The 20,442-nt window shown below is 52.3% G+C and overlaps 5 protein-coding genes across 5 annotated transcripts; 4 read left to right on the forward strand and 1 right to left on the reverse strand.

Annotated features, from left to right (window-relative positions):
- Positions 1 to 1,271: 1,271 nt before the first annotated feature.
- Positions 1,272 to 2,768, forward strand: EsH8_V_000942 (2EXR domain-containing protein; the record flags this gene model as incomplete). Its single annotated transcript, XM_083273458.1, has 1 exon — positions 1,272 to 2,768. One exon carries the CDS (start codon positions 1,272 to 1,274, stop codon positions 2,766 to 2,768), a length of 1,497 nt encoding a protein of 498 aa, XP_083126173.1.
- Positions 2,769 to 4,257: 1,489 nt separating this feature from the next.
- EsH8_V_000943 (uncharacterized protein) lies at positions 4,258 to 7,274 on the forward strand (the record flags this gene model as incomplete). Its single annotated transcript, XM_083273459.1, has 6 exons — positions 4,258 to 4,667; positions 4,730 to 5,355; positions 5,412 to 5,818; positions 5,876 to 5,994; positions 6,050 to 6,224; positions 6,297 to 7,274. 6 exons carry the CDS (start codon positions 4,258 to 4,260, stop codon positions 7,272 to 7,274), a joined length of 2,715 nt encoding a protein of 904 aa, XP_083126174.1.
- Positions 7,275 to 8,254: 980 nt separating this feature from the next.
- EsH8_V_000944 (uncharacterized protein) lies at positions 8,255 to 9,317 on the forward strand (the record flags this gene model as incomplete). The annotated part of the gene is made up of 4 exons (XM_083273460.1): positions 8,255 to 8,381; positions 8,438 to 8,632; positions 8,684 to 8,934; positions 8,988 to 9,317. 4 exons carry the CDS (start codon positions 8,255 to 8,257, stop codon positions 9,315 to 9,317), a joined length of 903 nt encoding a protein of 300 aa, XP_083126175.1.
- Positions 9,318 to 15,856: 6,539 nt separating this feature from the next.
- EsH8_V_000945 (uncharacterized protein) lies at positions 15,857 to 16,180 on the reverse strand (the record flags this gene model as incomplete). The annotated part of the gene is made up of 2 exons (XM_083273461.1): positions 15,857 to 16,073; positions 16,146 to 16,180. 2 exons carry the CDS (start codon positions 16,178 to 16,180, stop codon positions 15,857 to 15,859), a joined length of 252 nt encoding a protein of 83 aa, XP_083126176.1.
- Positions 16,181 to 17,553: 1,373 nt separating this feature from the next.
- On the forward strand, positions 17,554 to 20,096 carry EsH8_V_000946 (DUF3176 domain-containing protein; the record flags this gene model as incomplete). The annotated part of the gene is made up of 2 exons (XM_083273462.1): positions 17,554 to 17,607; positions 17,769 to 20,096. 2 exons carry the CDS (start codon positions 17,554 to 17,556, stop codon positions 20,094 to 20,096), a joined length of 2,382 nt encoding a protein of 793 aa, XP_083126177.1.
- Positions 20,097 to 20,442: the final 346 nt, after the last annotated feature.

Raw genomic sequence — 20,442 nt, forward strand, 5'->3', positions numbered from 1 at the left:
ACAGTCATGAAAGAATTACCATGAAAAATTCCTCATAAGACGAAGCTTGTGTGCGTTCTGGCGCCGAGGATTGCCTGACTGGATGGTAGTGTTGTAGCTACCGGCAGAAGCCATGCATGGAAGATGTGCCTTCTATTTGCCGGGAATAAATGCACCCCGGACTTTCAATATACTTAAATTAAGCTTGTGGAGAAAGTCGTTTTAGCCGCCGCACCACGTTGCACCCTGCTTGTGACGACAGCGACTTGTCGGAGGAGGGGAGATGGCATGCAGGGAGGGAAAGTGGTCTTTGCATGAACGGCAAAAGGTATCTTCCATGACAGTTGAAGGAAGACTGAATGGAAAATCAGGTTCGTAATAGGATGTGCAACTACTTCGTGTGCCGGCGCAGACAAGCAGTGAAACATGCCGCTCTATCAAACTATCCATCCTCTCACCTATTCCAAGGCCGACCTGATACAAGTCGCGGGGTTCATGGTGTCATTCCCAGACCTTTCACATTCATTTAACCTCCGAAAAGAGGATATAGGTAGCTACTAATCAGACCAAAGTGGCCGGGATAGGCAGTGAAAGGGAGGCGGCGGAACAACGATCTCCGGGCTTGAACCGGTATGTGGCTCTACGGTCGCCAAGAGACCGACAGTAACTGCGGAGACGGCCGAAGAGAACAACTTAAGCAGAGAATCTAGTGAATCTAGCGAGGAAAACACAGAGATGGTGCGACAAGCCAGGAGCGTAAGAGCGAGGGTTTCGTAGGCAAAAGTGGTTGGTTGTTCGGCGAGAGGATTGCGCAGCGCTCAGTGGAATATGTACAGGCCAAGACGATTAGTCAGAGGGGATATTTGGCACACCGTCTCACACAAATCAAAGGGATGAGGTGGCGCACTAACGCACCAACAGTAACACGCCAACACAATATCGTCGGTTTATAAGTTAATGTAAAATAACCACAGAAAAATTGTAAATGATATACATGTATATATATAAATCTTTTAAAAAAAAACATACGACTAGCCTAGAACTCACACGTTATAGTTAGGGTCTGGGCCACTTGAGAGCTATGGTTAGTCTGTTGAATATGTAACTCTGGTTAGGATTGAAGTGCTTAGGGATGTTGTTACTGCCGGATGTCCGATATCCCTTACATTCCTTACAGAGTCTGCGAAGGCCACATCTACAAACCATAAAATTTCACGCAAAGACGCGTCTGTCGAAAACAATCCCCATCTGATTATATCGCTGCAGTGACCAAGCCACATCCACAAGAAGATATGGAGCCCATCACCTTCTCCCTATTCCGTTCCCTTCCTCCCGAAATCCGACAAGAAATATATTTGCTTGCAACGCCGCCTCGAGTTGTGAGTCTCAATGAGCAGACGAAGATCAGCTACAAAGAGTTCAGAAACCAGCTTCGCACTCAGACTCTCCGACCTGAAATCCACCCCGACATCGAATTCTTTCGTGTTAATTGGGCCGCCATCATCCAGACGCGTGTCCAAAATCTGGCAAACCCCCCGCGCCTTTTCTCAACCCCTGGACACAGTTTCCGTCCCGAGACCCTTGAGTTCTTTGGAATTGTTGAGGGCGGCCACCTTCAGCAGCCGCCAAGGACGCCTTCTAAGATTGGGCCGGGAAGATCATGTCATTGGATGATGGACGTGCCGGATATCGCCTGGGAGTTCGCCAGAGAAGGCTACCTGTACAGTCAAGCTCCGATTCCGCCCCTGTTGCACACTTGCTCAGATTCTCGAGCGTCTCTGATGAGACGCGGCTACGAGCTGGCCTTTTCGACACGGTCGGCCGGGCCCAGGACTTGGTTCAACTTCCACAGAGATACTCTTTATCTTCAGTATTCTCTGTCATATAGGTTAGCAACGTCTTCATTACTGAGTCCCTGTCCATGGGATGTGGGGCAATTCGCCCCAGCGGATCTACAACGAATTCGCTCTCTGGCCTTGGAACGTACAACGGATTCGGAAGAGACAAGTTGGCTTGACCCATATCCCCTAAACATAGAGGTGGAATTTTCTAGTATCCTTCGACTGCTAGGAAATGTCGAGGAGCTCCTGCTTGCCGAGTGGACGGTGGATGACATCGAGCTCTCAACCATGACAAAGAAAACAACGCCAGAAAGAGAACTTGTCGACATGGCCTACACGAGCGGTGACTTCATCGTCGTTCAAGCCGAAATTGCTGACGCGGCTTTATGTCTTTTCGGGCCAGAAAATTGGCGGTATGGGGTTATTTGGTCAGGACCCGGTGGCCGCCATTTCAAAGAGTTCATCGAGGCAGGCGGCTCTTCTGAAGAATATCCCGAGCACCAGCGGAGGATCCAGCGCGAGTGGCTCAAGAAGCAACGGGATGAACTTATCGCTAGAGACGGTGTTGGCAACTGCAAGGCTTGGAAGATTCCGAATACCACAACCGTCCACGTTCTACCTCGGGCTCTTTCCGAGTTTCTCCAAAAGGAACGCGAGAGCACTGTCAAAGAATTGAGCGACCTGAAGACCATGTGGGCTTCTCTGAAGAGATCGACACATGGCTCCCAGCATACTCCCGAGTCTCGGTCTCATAGTGGAGACCTCAAGGAGAAATTTGAGAATGACCATTGGCCTGAAGAAAAATGTGGCTCTAACTGTCTCGGCTGCTATGACAATGATGATCAAGAATTCTGCCTAGATATAAGAGGGAGGAGCAACGTCAAAAAGTGGTGGATACAACAAGGCCCACTCCTGGGTCCTAGTGCACTTCGACATGTCTTTGAATAGCATGTTACGCTGCAGTAATAAAGAGGCCTAGTAAGAACGCTTAGGTATAAGAGCTGGCGCCTGGATTACACAGAATACTTTTATATTTCTTGAATAATCAACTTGTGAGTTGCACTCTAATAAATCTCAGCCTATCGACATTACTTGTAATTCAATATCATCGATGCTGCCATTATTAAGTACACGACTTATCACTGTACCCTCTAATGCGAACTATCATGACAACGAGTTATAAACCCTATACAGTACTTGTCACGATAGCTTCATTCTGCCAAGCCTTTTTCTGTGGCTGCAGCACTTAGCGGTGTATATATCCTATACGCTTACACGTGACTAGCTTATAGGATGCCTACTTATACAGGCTCTTTGTCTGTATTTCACTTACAGAGACTATAAGACACTTTTTACTATACATACCTTATGCCCGCTGTAAGCTCTCTTGTCATTGTACTGTTTAGAGTTAAAAGTTTAACACTGTAAGCAGAAAATACCACTGTCGGATACCTGGCTGCAACAAACAAAGTGGCACAGTGACAAGCCCATGATTCCGTCCTCCCACGGGGCTTTATACTTGTCTAGGCACGACCAACCAAAGTCGGAACTGGTACGGGTTCTTTGATGCGTAGGGATACGACACCGACAGCGATGAGTTCATGGGACACCCGCAATTGGGCGGCACCAAGTTGTTTTGTCGAGGATGACAGGATGGTGGAAGGCCAATAGACTTGAAAGGGCTAACGAGATTGGATCACAACGGACTAGTTATTTGGATAGTTGCACAATAGACACAAAACTAACATCTGTTAACCCCCAGCCCGTACTCTAAATCACGCGTATATTCAACATCGAGAAACTGCAGTGTGGTTGAAGAGTTTGGTGCTGCTATGTGTTAAAAAATGTAAGAAAGAAAGGAGGTTAGAGCAATATTCCAGAACCTACGCCTATAGCTTCATCTTTTGTCGTTAGAACTGAGCGGCAGCTGATTAAACCTGAACCAGCCCGGGTTTAATACAATTCTTGCCTTACGCAATGAATAACAAGCTCACGATTTCATAACTAGAGAGGAAAAAAAGGACAAGGTCAGAAAGCCAGCAGTGTGGGTTGGCGATTTGCAACTCAGGAAGCTGCCGGTACTGCTATTACAGCCATAATATAGAGGCTATGGAGGTACCACCCAACACATTACTATCTGGTTGGTTAAAAAAAATCTCGGCTGGCCCTTTATTGGCTGCTGCCCCACACAACAGAGTACTGTTGCCTACCAATTCGCACTCGATAGGATACAACACAGCCTTCGCTGTCACCTGTAGCGTATCGGGCTATGAAGCCGACAATGCATGTGGTCTCTTACATGCAGCGAAATGATAGGCTCATCGCAGCCAGTTGGGCTGACAGAGAGGCGCAGCGGAATCCGTGCCAGGTCAGAAGCCGCGCGGCATTTTGACAACATCTCCTCGCAGCCTTGTCACCTTCCGCCATCAAATCTGCGATGGAGGTGGGCGCAAGTCTCGTCGCCTTCATCGGCTTCGGGCTCACATCCATAAAAACATTTCATAAGTTCATTTCAAGTGTCAAGGATGGACCACAGAAGCTGCAAGACCTTGCAAGAGCTCTCGACGGCCTGCGGGCAGCATACGAGCGGACACAGTCTCTTCAGGACTTACCGGGCATCCTTGAATCCAGTCCTTCTCTGATCGAGCAGCTGAAGCGATGTAACGACGATGTCGAACGGTTCAGCAAAACCCTCGTCAAACTGCAGGTACAGCCGAATGAGAGGCTGTATAGCACGTTGCGGAAGAAATTCAAGTTGCCGCTTTGTGAAGACGAAATCAGGGATATGCTAGCCATTTTTTCCGGATATGTCACCAGCTTCACGCTTGAAATCGGCTTAATAGACATGTACGCTACATGTATTTCTTTTTGACTCATGACTATCGAAGCCCTCGGCTGATGAGTTGCAGCCGCATCGCGCACCTTAATTCTTCCCGGATTTCACAGGTCATAACGGGGAACGAACAACAGTCAAACATGATACGGCAACAGCACACGAGTCTCCAAAAGATTAACGAAGATGTGTTTCGATCCGCCTCGCGGATTGAATACGTCCAGAATGCTGTCGATGCTCTGGCGCTAAAAGTTGAAAGCTTGCCGTCCGTGTCCATCCAGCAGTCCGCCTCAATATTTGAGATGTTTGCCAAACTTGAAGAAAAGGTTAACGGCTTGGCATTGCGAGACCGGTCGACGCTGTTTCCTTCAAGATGTGGCAACACCTTTGACACCGCCCCTGCTCATAGAAGAAACGCTGGGAGTGAAAATTCCAAGGTGGTGGGCAGTATCCAAAGGCTTTCTGTACTAGTCGATGAAAAAGACCGAGTTGCGGAATCCGACGAAGCTCAAGACATTATCGAAGACCTTGAGACGCTCCTTCAGGAAATGGATACAAAACCTCAACATGTGGAGCAAGGGCAGCTATCAAGTCCAGGGCCAAACTCGTTTGGCGGGGAGAAGGAGAACCGGAGAGAACTGAGGCAGATTCTTGGGATCTTGAGCTCCAGTCCGAAACTCAGTCTCAACTCCCAGGGAAGAAGTAAGTAGACGAGACAGGGCGCCGTGGCGGTTCACCTGCTAAAATCGAGTTTTTAGGCCAATACAGTTCTGGTCTATCCAGCGGAAGGATAGCGAGAAGAACGCAAAAGCTTGCTCTGTACCAGAGTCAACTTGGCAATTGGCTGGTATCAACCAGAAAACAATGGCGAATTTACGAAAACCCAAAATGCGATGAAGAGCAGCAAGAGTACATTGCCACCATAGCCTTCCGACCAACAGCTCAAGGCGGCTTGCATCACATCCAACTCTCCATACGGCAACTGCAACAAGTGAATGGCTTCCATGCATTCGCGCCGGCTCTCTCAATTGGTCGGATAAGACCTAGTGACTCTCGTGTCTTTCAATGTGTTAGGATGGGACTGTTTGATGAGTTTCTGCGATTGATTGCAATGGGAGAAGCCTCTTTGCAAGACCGAGATGAGAAAGGGGCACCGCTAATCCACGTAAGCGTTCTCGCGCTTAGTGTTGAATACCAAAACGTAGACTGACGCCATGAAAAGTACGCGCACAGTCAGCCTGACATTTCGAATTTTTTGATCGAGCATGGTGCTGATGTTGACGAGTTGGCCAACTCTGACGATGTGTGCAGGTCTGACCCTTCACTTGCACATCTGTGGGGGTGGGTCGCTCTGTTTTTCATGTTTGAATGAGGTCAAAAAGCTGAAAAGTTTTAGCACCGAAATTAGTACTGCTTTACGGCTCCCTTCTCTGCTTACATATCGATCGCCGCATTGTTTACAAACTTTCAGAACTCTACTTGCTGCAGGTGCAGATCCGACGCTTTTGATACGCAGCGAGGACACCAGTAATGCGTTCCATTTTAACCTTGCTAGTAACGATGACGATCTGGTAAGCCGAAACCTGAATTGGTTTGACACCTGCCTTCCCTAGCTCTCATAAAAGTGCTGATAAAAATGCAAGATCTGTTTTGAGAGTGTGTTTGAACTTGGTGCGATATTCGTCGACATTAACGAACAAGACGAATGCGGTCGGACCTTGCTGCACATGTGCACCAACAACTCAGGATTTCAACGTATGCGCACCTTGATTAAGCTTGGAGCAGATGTCAATGTGAAGGACTCATATGGGCGGACCTGTCTGCAATGCTTAGTTGGACGTCTGCGGATGATTGACAAATGCGTTCACATTGACAGGGAAGCACTTGTTACTTTAATAGAGGCCGGCGCCAACATATTATCTCAGGATAACGAAGGTTTCTCAATTTGGGAGCAAGCGGCCCAGAATAACGAGAGAGGAAGCTATGCCAGAGATATATGGGACAGTGTGCTGGTTTCCTGCGGCTACCACGCCCAAGTCAAAGACTTCGCAGAGCGAGTACGTCGGCATGCGGTCTATACAGATTGCTACAGGCGGTATCATTTTGAACTGTTGTGGGCGGGGAACGAACACCTATGCCCATACTACAACGATGAAGCTTCTGGCCTCGACTCGGAATCTCTTAAATCTGAGTCGAGTTACTCGCACTCAGACTCTTCATCCGGTCTTGCACGATTGGAGGAAGAAGACCCCGCCGAAACGGAGAGTGCAAGAAAAGACAAATCTGAGAGTTGGCAGACAGAGTCGGAAGACGCCGGCGAGCACATCGAGAGTCCCCATGCGAACGCCGCGAATGGTATGAATATCGAGCCAGAAAGCACGACAAATCTTGGAAGTCTGATCTCTCTCAACGAAGGCAGTCATGAAGCACTCGGGAGCTATACTTCACGGGAACTCCTCCATGGTTCTGTCACTAGTTGGCTGTTCGCATCCGGCGATCTGGAAGAAACTTTGTTAGGCGATGCCTTGGTCAATGACCATGAAGGAGTAGAAGCACTTCCCTTGAGTTCGAAGATCGTTCATACGGACGAGATTTTCCAGAATCCTTGGGCTGAAGATTGATAGGGACAGAAACACGTGGTCGGTACATAGAGCAAGGAATATATGGAACAGTATGTACAGGTCTGAATATGTTTCATAAGAGGGGTAACCCTGCCTTTCAGCGCTTAATTGAAGGATCACGTAGACGACTTGGTGTGTGTTTACTTACCTATGTCATTTGCTTGTCTTCCAGTAGCACTCGTCTCTGATTTCCGCTTCCGAGCAACAACTGCGCGATTTCACATGCCCATGTTTTCTCGCCTACCACAAGGGTTTCTAGCCAAACTGATTCCGAGAGTTGACATCTAGTGCCGGCACCTCCAAATTTTGGAGGTCAAGGAAACCAGTGTTCTGAATCCCGACTCTGATGCTGTCGCATGCCCGAGGTTACTCGTACTACGCGGCAGAATAGTGTGAAATAGACGGCTTGTCTTATTAACTATGGATCGGGGGCGAAGGTCTATTTGTACTTCGCCTGGGACCATCGCCGTGGGGCGAATTGGTCGGCCCGGATAAGTGGGTCTCTACGGCAGGCTGCGCAAGGCTGCCCGGAAGGGTTGCGGCATCACGACATACCCCCCCAGACGGCGCAGAGTCGTCTGCAATACAGCAACGGCTGCGATCCTTCGTTTCCCACCCACAGCCTCGAGAATAATACAAATAAAAATAGACAAATGAAATAATAGGCGAAGAAGTCGCCTGCCAGCTTGTTTGCTATTCGATATCGCGTGAAAAGTGTGTTTGCGTGTTTGCCCATCAAGTTGTTGTTCCTTCCGTTCGATGAGCTTGTTTATTTCGGCGCAATACCCGATTTGGAAGCGAGCTCGTTGCCCAGGAATAATATTCCCAGTTGCGCGGTTCGTCTCTTCTCTTCTCCTCTTCACACACAAACACACACACACACACACGTACGTATATTTCCAGCATCACAACCCGCGCGCGCGCACGTTTGCGCGCGAATCTTCGCCTGTGATATCAATAAGCTAACGTCGTTCGTTTAGATGCCACCAAAAAGCAAAGAAGAACGGGCGGCTGCTACCGCCAAGGCGCGCGCGGCGCTTGCCGCCAAGCGCAAGGTGAGGGAGGGTGGCGGCCCTTCCTCGGAAACTGGGCTCCCGCCTGAAAACAGTACGTTCTTGTTGACCTCGCTTCGTCTTTCGCTTCCTTTCTGACTTCTCGCGTAGAAGAAGATGGCGCCGCCAACCCGGGTGGTGGTTCGGAGGGTGAGGGTTTACAGCCTAAGCCCCCAGGACCACCGCCTGGCAACAACGGGTCCGGTGGCACAGAGGGTGAGGGTTCAGGGCCCAAGCCTAATGAGTCGCCGGCTCCCAAACGGCAGCGCCGAGGCCGCAAGCCTCTTTTGGGCACCGCGGGCCCTGGTAAGTGTGCCTGTCATACGAAGTTCGTCTCGGTTTCTGACTTGTGAGTAGAGGGGCAGAATGATCCTGCCGATTTCCAGGATCCTCAGCAGCTGCCACCGCTCGGAGACGCCGTCTGCGTCCAGTGCATTTGTAGTGCACTGGCGGGACTGTCATACGGCGAGTGTGCGCCTAGCGGCACCTCACAAAAGTGCCAGCACTGCCGGGAAGTCAAGAAGCCGTGCGTACCGGCGACCGGCGAGGTGCTTCGTCTGGGGCTGAGGTTCCTGGCTGCTGACAGGACCCCGGGTACACCCCGGAAGGTACGTGTATTCGTCTGCTGCCTTGCGCTGATCCTGGCTAACTGTGTTTGCAGTCTTTCGCTCGCGTGAAAAGTGCTCTCCGCGAGGCCCTCGACGAAGCTAAGTACGGCGAGGGTGAGGGTCGGGGCGAGGTGGCGGTAGTACCGCCTGGTGGTCAGAACAAGGGCGAGTCTTTGGACAAGCCTGTTCAGCCTCCGGGTGGGAACGCGCCTGTTGATGGCGGTTCGGCGGCCGGATCGTCTTCTGAGGCGAAACCTTCGTCTGCAGAGGCGGCTGGTCTTCGGGCTGCGATTGACAGCCTCGTTGGATCACATCTACCCGCCGGTGTGGTCCCCGCGTACAACGTCCTGATGGATACGTACGCGGCCGCTCTCCGAAAGTGAGAGCCAATTCGTGTCGGGAACTGGGCTCCCAGGAGCCACTTATGCCTCCTGGCCATTGGGGGCCAATACTTCAAATAAAACCGGCCTGCAGGCCTCACTTGCTCCCGCTTCTTGCGCTTCGTTTCGTTGTATCTGTGACTGTACGTCTTGCAGGTTCAGAAGTGCTCTGAATCTCTCGAACTTCGCGCGGGAAAGTGACTTTGTAAGCCCATCGGCTGGCATTTCGTCTGTTGGCATGAATACCACAGAGAACGAGCCTTTCGCGTGCTCCTGGCGCAGCCACATATTCTGGATATCTACATGGCGTAACCTGGTTGAGATACGTTCTCTATCGCCTACCACGAGGCGAATCGTCTGGCGGTTGTCGCAGTGGATCTTCCATACGTCTCCAAGGTCGAGATCAATATCTCGAAGTAGTCGTTTCAGCGCGATCGTCTCCTTTGCAGTATTCTCAAGGCTAAGGAGCTCCGCTTCGGTTGTTGACGTTGTGACTGTGTTCTGGCGCGCAGCCTTCCACTGGATTGGTCCTCCAAACAGCGAAATCACGTATCCTTGAGACGAACGTCGTGTCTCTTCATCATCCGCAAACGAAGCGTCGCCTGCAATCAGGAGAACTTGCGCTTCCTCGCCCCCCGAGATACCGAAGCACGGGGCGAGGTATCGAGTATGGTATAGATAACGGATCACCTGGTTCGCTGCGGAATGGTGCTGGGGAGACGGGTTCGTCAGGAAACGCGACAGTATAGCACACGCAAAAGCAACATCTGGGCGGATCATCACTGCAGTATACAGGATTGACCCGATCTTCTCCTGGTAGGTCTTCACCTTAGCGGGTGTCGCTTGTCCCTTATACTTCTCAAGCGAAGTTAGAGGTAGCAGGGTTGTTGGTGCGCGGTGGTTAACCACGTTGAACTTCTTCGCTACGCGTTCAATATACTGGTTGTGGGCGAGGTAGATCTTCCGGGCTTTGCGATTTCGTACGATTCGAATCCCAAGATACCATTGGACTGGTCCTTGGTCCTTGAGTTCGTAGTCGTGTTTGATCCCGTTAATTACTTCCTTACCCTCGTTCGCGTAGTCTCTGTGGTACAAGACGAGAATATCGTCTACATAGAAGAGGACCAAGACGTGCTTGTTTATTGTCTGGAATAGGCACGGGTCCTCGTCTGTAGGTCTGAGTTTCAGACGACGGAGTGTTGAGGAAAACTCCTTGTACTACAGTAATGGGGCGTCTCGTAGTCTGTACAAGGCGCGTCGCAGCTTAACGTACTTCCCGCGCTGTTTGAAGCCGTCTGGTAGATAGCAAACGACTGGGGGATCGTTTGGTCCTCTTTCAGCGTTGAGAAACGCATTCACAACGTCGAATTGTTAGACCTCCAGATCGAATTGCGCAGCGATCGCCATCGCCACCCTAAACGTTCTGGCGGCGAGTGTCGCTGCGTATGTCTGTTCGAGGGGGTGCTTTTCTTGGAGGTCGCCTCGTATACAGATCCTCGCCTTACAGCGCTTGAGGTATCCGTTCTGATTAATCTTGTACGTGAAAACCTATTTCAAAGGTATAGGCTTCGTTTTTGCTTCCTCCTGGTTAATAACTTTCCAGGCGGACATTTCCTCCAATTTACTGATTTCCACGCGTGCAGCGTCGTAAAACAGCTCTTGGAGGCCAGTTGGCATCTTCTCAACGTCCTTCCACATCTTCGGAAGTTTGATGAGATCATCAGAGTGGATCTTCGCCTTCTGTATTCCCTCTTGTCTGGTCTGCTTCGTCTGGTGTATTGATGCCTATACGAAGCAGTGGAGGGAAAAGTGTCCTTCGGTTGCCTCTTCGTACGCTTTGCCTTTATCTGGTAAATACGTGTTGAAGAAGGCATCCCAGTTACGTTCCGTATGCAGAAACGCAAAGTGATTCGCAAACCGTGGCGAACGCCGTGGTTTGTATTCGTGGCCTTGGTCTTCGCGGTTGTACACCCGCTCCGACCTATCCTGAGGGTCGCTCCGTTCCCTATTTTCCGAGTGTGGCCGCACCGGGTGAGTCTGGGAGTCTTCGCCTCGGACTTCTGAATATGAATCGTCCTCTACGTCCGGGATTCGTAGAGTGCTGTATCCGACGTGTACTACGTCGTCTGTATCGGCGTGTACAACGTTACTGGCTACTGGATTCGGGTCCAAGTGGTCGTCTTCCGGTGCAGGCGTTGCTTCGTTCGCTTCGGGAGTCGCGATGCGAGGCGTGCCCGCCCTACTATCCTCATCCTGGTTCGTGTCGGGTTGAGGCGTAGGTTCCGGGGAAAGCAGCTATCCCCCCTGCCAGTCAGGTTCCGTCGCTCCGCTTGGGGGCCGTTTCGCTGGCGCAGGGGTTCGTGGCGATGGTTGCTTGGTTTCAAGTATTAACGCGGCCTCGCTGTCATCCAGTATTCCGAGAAACTGGAATTTGAGGTTGGCACGGGAGACTGGCTCCTGTATCTCGTCTACAACGGCGCGAGCCTTAGCTCTTGCGATTGCAGATTTCGCGTCGTCCTTCGAGTAGAAAGTGCTCTCGTTGAACGTCACATTACGTGTGATAATTACTTGGTCAAGCGAGGGTATCTAGATCCTATACAGATTGTGGGCGTTCGGAACGTAGCCCACTAGGTATCCAATATGTCCTCGCGGTTCCACTTTGAAGTCGCGTCTATTTCTGTTTGCCTCGCGATCCTTCTTTAACGGGTAAGCCTTGCAGCCGTATGCGTAGATCCATCCCCATTGCGGGCGAAGTTTGCGTCCCAGGCTGGCTTGGTAAGCGGGTTGCCACCAGCGAAAGTATTGCCGGAACCACTGCTCTTCGACTTGAACGGGTGAGAGCCAGGCTCTTTGCTGCAGAGGGCTCATGTTGTAGAGGTAGGCAGCTGCCATTACTGCTTCGACCCAGAGAGAGGTTGGGAGGCTTGCTGAGTCTAGCATCTTGATTGCTCGCGTGATAATTTCTTGGCCAGCCCTTTCGCCTCCCCCGTTCGGTTCCTTCGTGTGTGGCGGAGTCGCTTCGATTTCAATTCCATTATCTGAGGTCTAGACCTGATATTCCGTGTAACTATTGATCGCAATTACAGCTTGTTCTACATCTTGCTGTATTTTGCAAACGAGTACGCCTCGCTGTCTGGCCACCCAGCGTTTAAAAGTCCGGATGGCCTTGAATACGTCGTTATGGGTTTTGCTTATGCGTGGGAATGTGAAGAGCCGGCTAGTGAATTCGTCTTTAATTACTAATAGCCAGCGGCTTCGGTCGTAACCTCTTGGGTAGTCGAAAAGGTCCCACGAGATCCTGTAATACGGTCTTGTTGCTCTTCGCTCCGACGTTCGCCTGGAAATCACCTGTCTGGCGTGGGTCGTCGCGCAATGCTGGCAATTAATACGAGCTGGGCCCTTGATCCTCACCCCCCAAGCGTTAAGCACGAGTTTCTCAAGTGCTGCTGGCGCGAGGTGTCTAGATCGTAGGTGCCAGAGCCAGGCATCATCGCTCCTCGTTTCAGGGGTCTCATACGAAGGTCGCTTCGTTTTCTGCGTTACCAGTACTAGGGTGCTCACGATTCCAGCATCACTCGCTGCGATCCGTTTGCAGGAAGAGTACGCAGAACCAGGTTTGTATTTAAAGAAGGTGATGTTCGCCTTCCTCGTAAGCTGCTTAACTACAGAACTATCTTTGTATCCTCCGACGCGAAGGGTGCTGTCAAGGCCAGAGTACCAGATCCCTGTCTTCCGCAGAAGCGCTTCCGACACGATGTTCACATGGAAGTTCTCCACGTAACCCATATTTTGAAGTGTCAGGTCTTGTAGGCCGTTTGGCCTATTTAGCGCTCCCTTCAGAATCCGGGTTCCCGTCGCAAGGATGGGGTACGAGGCTGTGCCTGAGTCGACCCTCTCTTCGCCTGTTGTAGGGCGAATCGAATCGGGCTCCAAGAGATCGAGGTTGTTAACGAGGTAAGTGGCTCCGCAGTTGTCTAGAACCGTGCTTCGCGAGAGGAAGTGTGGTCCTGTGAGTGGAGTTACGAAGACCGACAGTTGATTCGGCTCGGGCGCAGCGTCCGGCGCAAGCTCCCTTAAGAGAGGCTCACTTATTGTAACCGCTACGACGTTCGCCGGGAGTGTTGCTTTTCCAGTTGAGTCGTCTTGAGGCTTCTTTCCTCTGTCTTTGTTTGACCTCCTCTAGGGTTGATTCGGAGGGATCCTTACGGCTTTCAGCCAGCCTTTCCTGGCGAGTTCGGCTTGTAGGTCTAAGTAGTCCCTGGAATTAATCGTTTAACGAATCTGTCCGCTCTCTTCGCTTGAGACCGTTATATTTAGGATGCGGGTCTTTCCTGTGAGGACGAGTTCGAGGCGAGCGCAGTTGATTGGATCTACTGAGTGAGAGTAACTGCAGGCGCATGACTCGCTCCCGGTCTTTCTTCTAGGGGCGAAGGGCTGTTTGGAGATTACAGAGTCGGAGCGCCCCGCTAGAGTCGCATAGATTCCAGTCGACTTGCCCCGATTCTTTCCATAGAGAGTGTCTTCATAAAGCAGGTCCTCAAGCATGTCTGCGTATTAGCCTACGTCTGGGACTCTGTCTCCACTCCGCTCTCGCTTCAGAATGTCGGTGAGCTTGGAGGTAGCCTACGTTGGGGCGAACCTTCGTCCCACCGCTCGTAAGAACGTTTTCAAGGCGAGAGTGCCTTGGACTTCTGGGAGCTTTAGTTGCTTCGCCTTGAGATAGACGCCTCGGAAGTCTCTAAGCCAGGTGCTTGGGTTTATACTCGTGTTGGCTCGGTTAATAGCGGCCTGGTATTCTTTGCGTACGGTAGTGAGGTTTGCAGAGTCGCTTGGGGCGTATCTTCGCTTTAAAATCCGGATTAGGGCGCGAAGCGTGCAGTCTCCTAAGGCCAGTAGCTCCATTTGCGCAGGTGTAAGGATATCTTCTGCAACAGTCTCTTTTACCCATCTATCGAGAGCTTCATACGAGCGTTCCTTCTTGGATTTCTTCGCGTCGCGGCCTGCCTTTCCAGCGATGTAGTTCGTGTACTTCTCGAGGATCCCAGACGATTTCTTTGTCAGGGTCTCTGGGTTGTCTGGAGGTATAGGCGCGACTGATTCGCCTTCTGCCTCCGCTTGTGCTTCAATGATCGCATCGTAGGCGGCGCGGGCCGCGTCGTAGTCCTGTCTCTGTTGCGAGTTCGTATAGGAAATCCACTCTCCAAGCGAGAGTATTTCCTCTACTTCGCTTGGGTCAGATCCAGAGCTGTAGTCGTCTGGGTTGACGTATTGCCAGACGTCCTTCGCCTTGGCTTCGACTTCAAAGGTTAGCCACCAGGCGGGAAAGTCGCGTCGGCAAGTCAGCTTCCGGTTGGTAGCGAGATTTGTAGTTGCAGACGACATCGTTACAGAATTAAGCTGGGGAACGAAGAGATGAGGATGAGGGCTTAGGAATTCAGTGCCAGCGTCGTACTTTCGCTCGGGTAGCTAGCTAGTCAGGGTTGGTAGTAGCTGGGCTTATAACTGTCGCATGCCCGAGGTTACTCGTACTACGCGGCAGAATAGTGTGAAATAGACGGCTTGTCTTATTAACTATGGATCGGGGGCGAAGGTCTATTTGTACTTCGCCTGGGACCATCGCCGTGGGGCGAATTGGTCGGCCCGGATAAGTGGGTCTCTACGGCAGGCTGCGCAAGGCTGCCCGGAAGGGTTGCGGCATCACGACAGATGCCAAATACTATTCAACAAACGGGCTATCTGAAGAGGAAGAGCTTGCCCGTGCAAAAGATAGTCAGTCTCACGGCCAATCGTGGGTTATGAGTAAGCAATGGAAAAACCTTTGTCAGCATGGCCGGATAGGACTTTTCAATACAGAGTGAGCAGCACTGTTGTTTGGGTGCGTGCCCAAGGCTGCCTTCCACCAGCTAACCCCGCAATCTGACAGATCTTAGCCAGCTGCGGGAAGGGGGATACGTTGTCGTCATGTTCAAGGTAGAGGAATCTGGACGTTGGATTCTGCGGGGAAGCAGCGGCTAAGGAAGGGGGCTCGTGCCTTACTTGTGCTTGTCAACAGGGGTTCCACCACTCATGGCAGCCCGCGTGAGCAGAGGTAACAAAGAGCTTGTCATGGAGAATGCGAAGTCGCCTCATCATGAGACAAGACACCCGACAAATCATCACAGGGGTCAGGCGTGCAAGAGTAAGCGTGTCCAAATTCGAGAATTAATTGTGGTATGTGCTACGGCTAGTTACCGGTGGCATACAGAAGTGCCGAGCATCAAAAGGTATCTCCGAGAAACAAAAACGCAGCCTAGATTGGCAATCCCGTCCTTAACGCCTTTACTCCAATCCACCCCCCAATCCAGAATCATTCCTCGAATATCGCGCCCCAAAAGTCGTAAGCAACCCGTCTGCAAGTGGAAATGGAGATCGAACGAATCCAATCTCCATTCTAAGCCAACGTATTGGGAGGGTAAGGCGGGGGTGATGTTAAGTGCCCTCATGTAGCCTTGACTGCTCTCGATGAGCTCTGCTGCCCGCCGTCGAGAAGGGGAGCATCGAATCTAGTTGCCGTTGAATTTGCTCATTGTTCTTTTCATCTCCGCTTCAACTCTCGCCCGGCGCTCGCTTCCGGTAGTGTGAACGGTCTGGAATGAGGCCAGGTACGCGCTCGGTTCTTCGGACGGGGCCTGGCCGTTGTACATAGAAGCCCGCCGCTTCGCGAGCTGCTTTTTAGATTCCTTCGTCGAGTGCTTGTGCGACGACTTTGACGCCGAGTGACTACGTTCGTCTCAGTTAGTACAGCGCCACGTCATCCGCACTCGCGCCTGTCTCCAGGAGTGGTTCTTATACCCGTTGTAGGCCGATTCCTGGGAGTGTGCGCCCATGGCTTCTGGGGGTTCTCAGGCAGAAGTGGTGAAATACTAGCTAGAAGGGCGCTTAACCTCAGGTTTGCTAGTCGTCTCTCGTAGGAAGAGGGGTGAGCGAATAAAGCGGCGACCATGATGCAGATGCCAAACTCCTCAGGATCCAACTTTTCCCCTTTTAAAGAGCTCCCATCCATGGCAGAAGAAAATGCGAACCGTTTGCTTGCACGACTTGCCCGAGTCTAGATTGGCAAAATGCAGTTCCTGCTCCTGCACGTAAGGAGACTACGGAGCGGGACGCCTTGGGGTGAGGCGGTAGATTCAGGCCTATTTACAAACTTACTGGGGTATTCTGCTCGCTCCAACTCTCCTCCACAGGCATGACGTCTTGCCGTGGCCTCGTGTTGCCAAGTGCGCCTGGATCACCCTTCACCGTACTAAGTAAAGCCGGGTGACACGGGGGAAGTGGGGTCCTCATCCGGATTACGTAGGGCAATTGTGGGTAGTTGATGGCAAGGATCTCCTCAACAATATGGTTTTCATCCACCCGTCCGATGCGTGGTGATCAGCACAAACACCGTTTCAAATCGTGGCCGGGCACTGGGCTGCGCTGGACAAATCGGAGGAGACGAAAGCAGCAACTCGAATGTGAATTTGCCATACAACTGCCAACGTATTTGCTTAGGCACTCAAACAGCATTTTCGCATGTGTAATGGTCATGTGAGCCGCCTTCCCGAGACTGCGCACAAAAAAAAAGCAATGAATGCAGTTCTAAGATGTTTTCTGAACATCTTTTGGAGTTAATGATGTTTCACTGACTTTGAGACGCGTCGCGTCATGATCTGACTGGTGGTTTTGACGACGTACAGCACGTGTCCCCTCACGTGAGATGTTCAGGTCATCTTGTATTGTGCCAATTTAATTAGCAAACTCTGTCTCTGGACTATTGACAGGAGTTGTACTGGTGGGTATGTGATGTATCTCGTTGATATACTTTGCTAACTGTGAGGTTCTAATTCTGGTATAACATACTTGAACCGACCTTTGGGACCAATTTCAAGTAGAACTTGTTTACCTTGCGTCTAGAATAGAAATGTTAAGTTGGTTGAGTGTGCTGATAGTCGCCTATAAAGCCCCTGCATTGCCCTGCCGCGGTGAGAGCTTATTCCTACGTAAGGCGGCGCCAAGCGTCTGTCAACATGGATCATCGGGTGGCTAACCCTTGTGGCGAGAAGAACTGCTTGAGTCAGGGCCCAACCCACATGCCTCGTTTTTGTGGACACCGTTGGACATGAAATAATCGCCATTGTGATTTTCATTGGATCGCCATCCTTTGTGGAGTTTGAGGCTGGATATTTCCGTATGCCGGGGCAGCATCTAATCTCGGTTCCTCATGATCAGCTTTCCAATCTTGAACATTGAGCTGGCCTTCTCCGTGTCTCTAGGGGTATGAACCCGTTCAAAATACCAAGACCAACTTGCTCTCCTTGTCTGAAGCCGACTGTGCTCTGCACACCTCATCTTATGACTTTGATGTTTTAGTCGTCTTTGAACGCATGCTTACGCCCTTTAAGTCCCTGTGCAATTTGAGACATGGCCGCGCCGCAGTCACAAAAGGGCTGGGAGCTTGAGGACCGGCGGTCGCCGCCCAGGTTCAACCACCAGCCGGCCAATGGCTCAAGACACCACAGCCCGCCGAACCATCGGTGGCCTTTCCAGGAGCTGGACGACGACGACGACAAGCAGCCTCACCCCATACACCCCATACACCCCATACACCCGCCGACCGAAGCCCCGCCATTCCAGCCTCAACCTGCCGTGAGGCCGGCGCCGAGCCACACCCGTCATGTCTTCAGCTACTGGGGCCTCGAGATCCTCACCCTATTCTTCGCGGTCTGTCTCCTCGCCGCCATCATCGCGCTCCTCGCGTACTATGATGGCCACTACATGCCGGAATGGCCGTTCGAGATCAACCTCAACTCTGCCATTGCCTTTCTCTCGACGTTTCTCCGGGCCGCCATTGTGGCCGCCGTGGCGGAGATCATCGGCCAGATCAAGTGGACCTGGTTCGCCGAGCAGGCTCGCCCTCTCCACCACCTGCAGGACTTCGATGCGGCAAGTCGGTCCATCCTTGGATCCTCCAAGCTGCTCATGGTGTTGGTGTGGAACATGGGATTCTCATCCGCAGGCATTCTCGCTATCGGCGCCGCCATCGTGACCATCGCCAGCTTAGCCGTCGGCCCGGTGACGCAGCAAGCAGTCCGCACCGCAACATGCCCCATGCTCCAGGATCACGTAAACTCCTCCATCCCTGCCGCCCACTACGTGCCCGGGACGTCGGCATACTACCGAGTTGGCGCGGGTTCGTACGAGATCCAGGTGGACATGAAGAGTACCATGATCCAGGGGATAACAGCCCCGGGCAGCCAAGACAGCAACGTCCAAGTCTCCTGCTCCAGTGGAAATTGCACGTGGCCCGACTGGGGCACGGGCGTCACGCACGCGAGCATCGGTATGTGCAGCACTTGCATCGACACGACGGACTTTGTCAGCTCGCCCAACGACGGGGGAAACCTGACACTCCCAGACAACGGCGCCTACATTAACGTCTTGGGGGGTAACTACATGTGGGTGGGCTACAGCAACCTGAGCGCGTACACTGAGCGCTTCAGCGAGGACTTTGCCGCGGCGTCGGCTGTCTCGCTTGCTAATTTTAGCATGCTCATGGTGACGAAGTCTCCCTGCACATCGGACAACTCGACGGGCATAGTCAAGCTGGACTGTCCACACCGCCTCTCGCAGTCCGAAAATAGCTACTTCGATGGCCTTGGGGACTACATCGCGGCCTCGTGCGTTCTGTACCCGTGCTTGAAGGAGTACAACGCCCGGTACGAGAACAACATCTTGACGGAGAAGGTCGTCCGCACCACGATAGCGGTACCCAACACCGCCGAGAGCGGAGCTTCGGGGGGCACGTATCGGTACTCGGGCACCAGCAACTACACGGCGAGCCAGAGCCCGTGCGTGCTCGACAACGGCACCTGGTACGACTCCGGCAACCAGAGCCAGGCCCAGCACATCCCCGGGCGCCTTTGGACCAACGTCAGCGTGGCGGACAGCGACCGGTCCGGCGAGAACATCAGCAGCGTGCCCAACGCATGCTTGTACAAGATGGACGGCACCTTTTTTTCGGCGCTGTCCAGTTTCCTCAGCGTGGACCTGTTGAGCGCCTCGTGCAGGTACGACACCATGCAGAGCGGCTACATCAACTGCTTCGACGCCTGGTGGCTCACCCCGTTGTGGGCCGACAATAACGCGACGGTAGCTAGCCTGGCGGGCGCCATGGATGATTTTGCGTGGGCCGTAACCAACAAGTTCCGCATGACGGGGCTGGGCCCGGACGTCATGCGGGGGGTCGATGCCCTTCGCTCCAGGAACGCCGAGGTGCTGGGCGAAGTTTGGGCGGGCACCACGTGCACCTACTTTGATCGCGATTACATTGCGCTGCCCGCCATTCTGGTCGCACTCTGTGCGTTCCTGCTGGGCTGGATCATTATCAAGAACTACGGCGACGTCGATCAGCCCGTCTGGAAGGGCAGCGTTCTCCCGCTACTCTTCTTCGGCCTGCACGATACCATGGGCCCAAGGGCCTCGGCGGCGGGCGCCGGCGGAGGAAGGGGTGCCGGCGTGCCCAAAGACGGACGGTTGGCGAGGAACATGACATTCTTTGGGGAGAATGGAAGCGTAGCGCCGGAGCTGAACCGGATCCAGCAGGAATCGGGACGAATCTTGGTGCGGTTCCACGGTGGAAACGACCCTGGATTCTTGGACCTGGGAACGACAGCAAAGAGGGATGATCCTGAGGCCATGGATGCGTCTTTGGTGCCGGGGAATGGGGGTAAAAATGACATGGGCCGGAGCGCCCATGTGAGATAATGTCTAGATGATAATGTGTAGTTCTTGTCAATCGTTCCCGGATTTAGCCATAACCCTGCCCTGTTGATGTGATCCTTCTCGACCTACCTGGGAGTCATCCAGCTGCGCAATTCTTGATCCTGGCTGGACATGTAGTGCTTCTATCTTCTTGACGAGCATGACTAATAATCTGGTTACGTCAACGTTTGTGTCGTCGCAACAAGCTTCGGCGCCGAGACCGTTGACATTGTTTATCGACGAAAAGATGCCGACGCAAAGCGCCGGGGGAAGGGGCCTATCTACCCGGCAGGCATAGCGTCGCAGTCGCGCGGAATAGAAAGAGGGGTAATCAACCCAGTCCACGGTT

This window comes from Colletotrichum jinshuiense, chromosome 5 (genome assembly GCF_051148585.1).
Source record: "Colletotrichum jinshuiense chromosome 5, complete sequence".
NCBI lineage: Eukaryota > Fungi > Ascomycota > Sordariomycetes > Glomerellales > Glomerellaceae > Colletotrichum > Colletotrichum jinshuiense.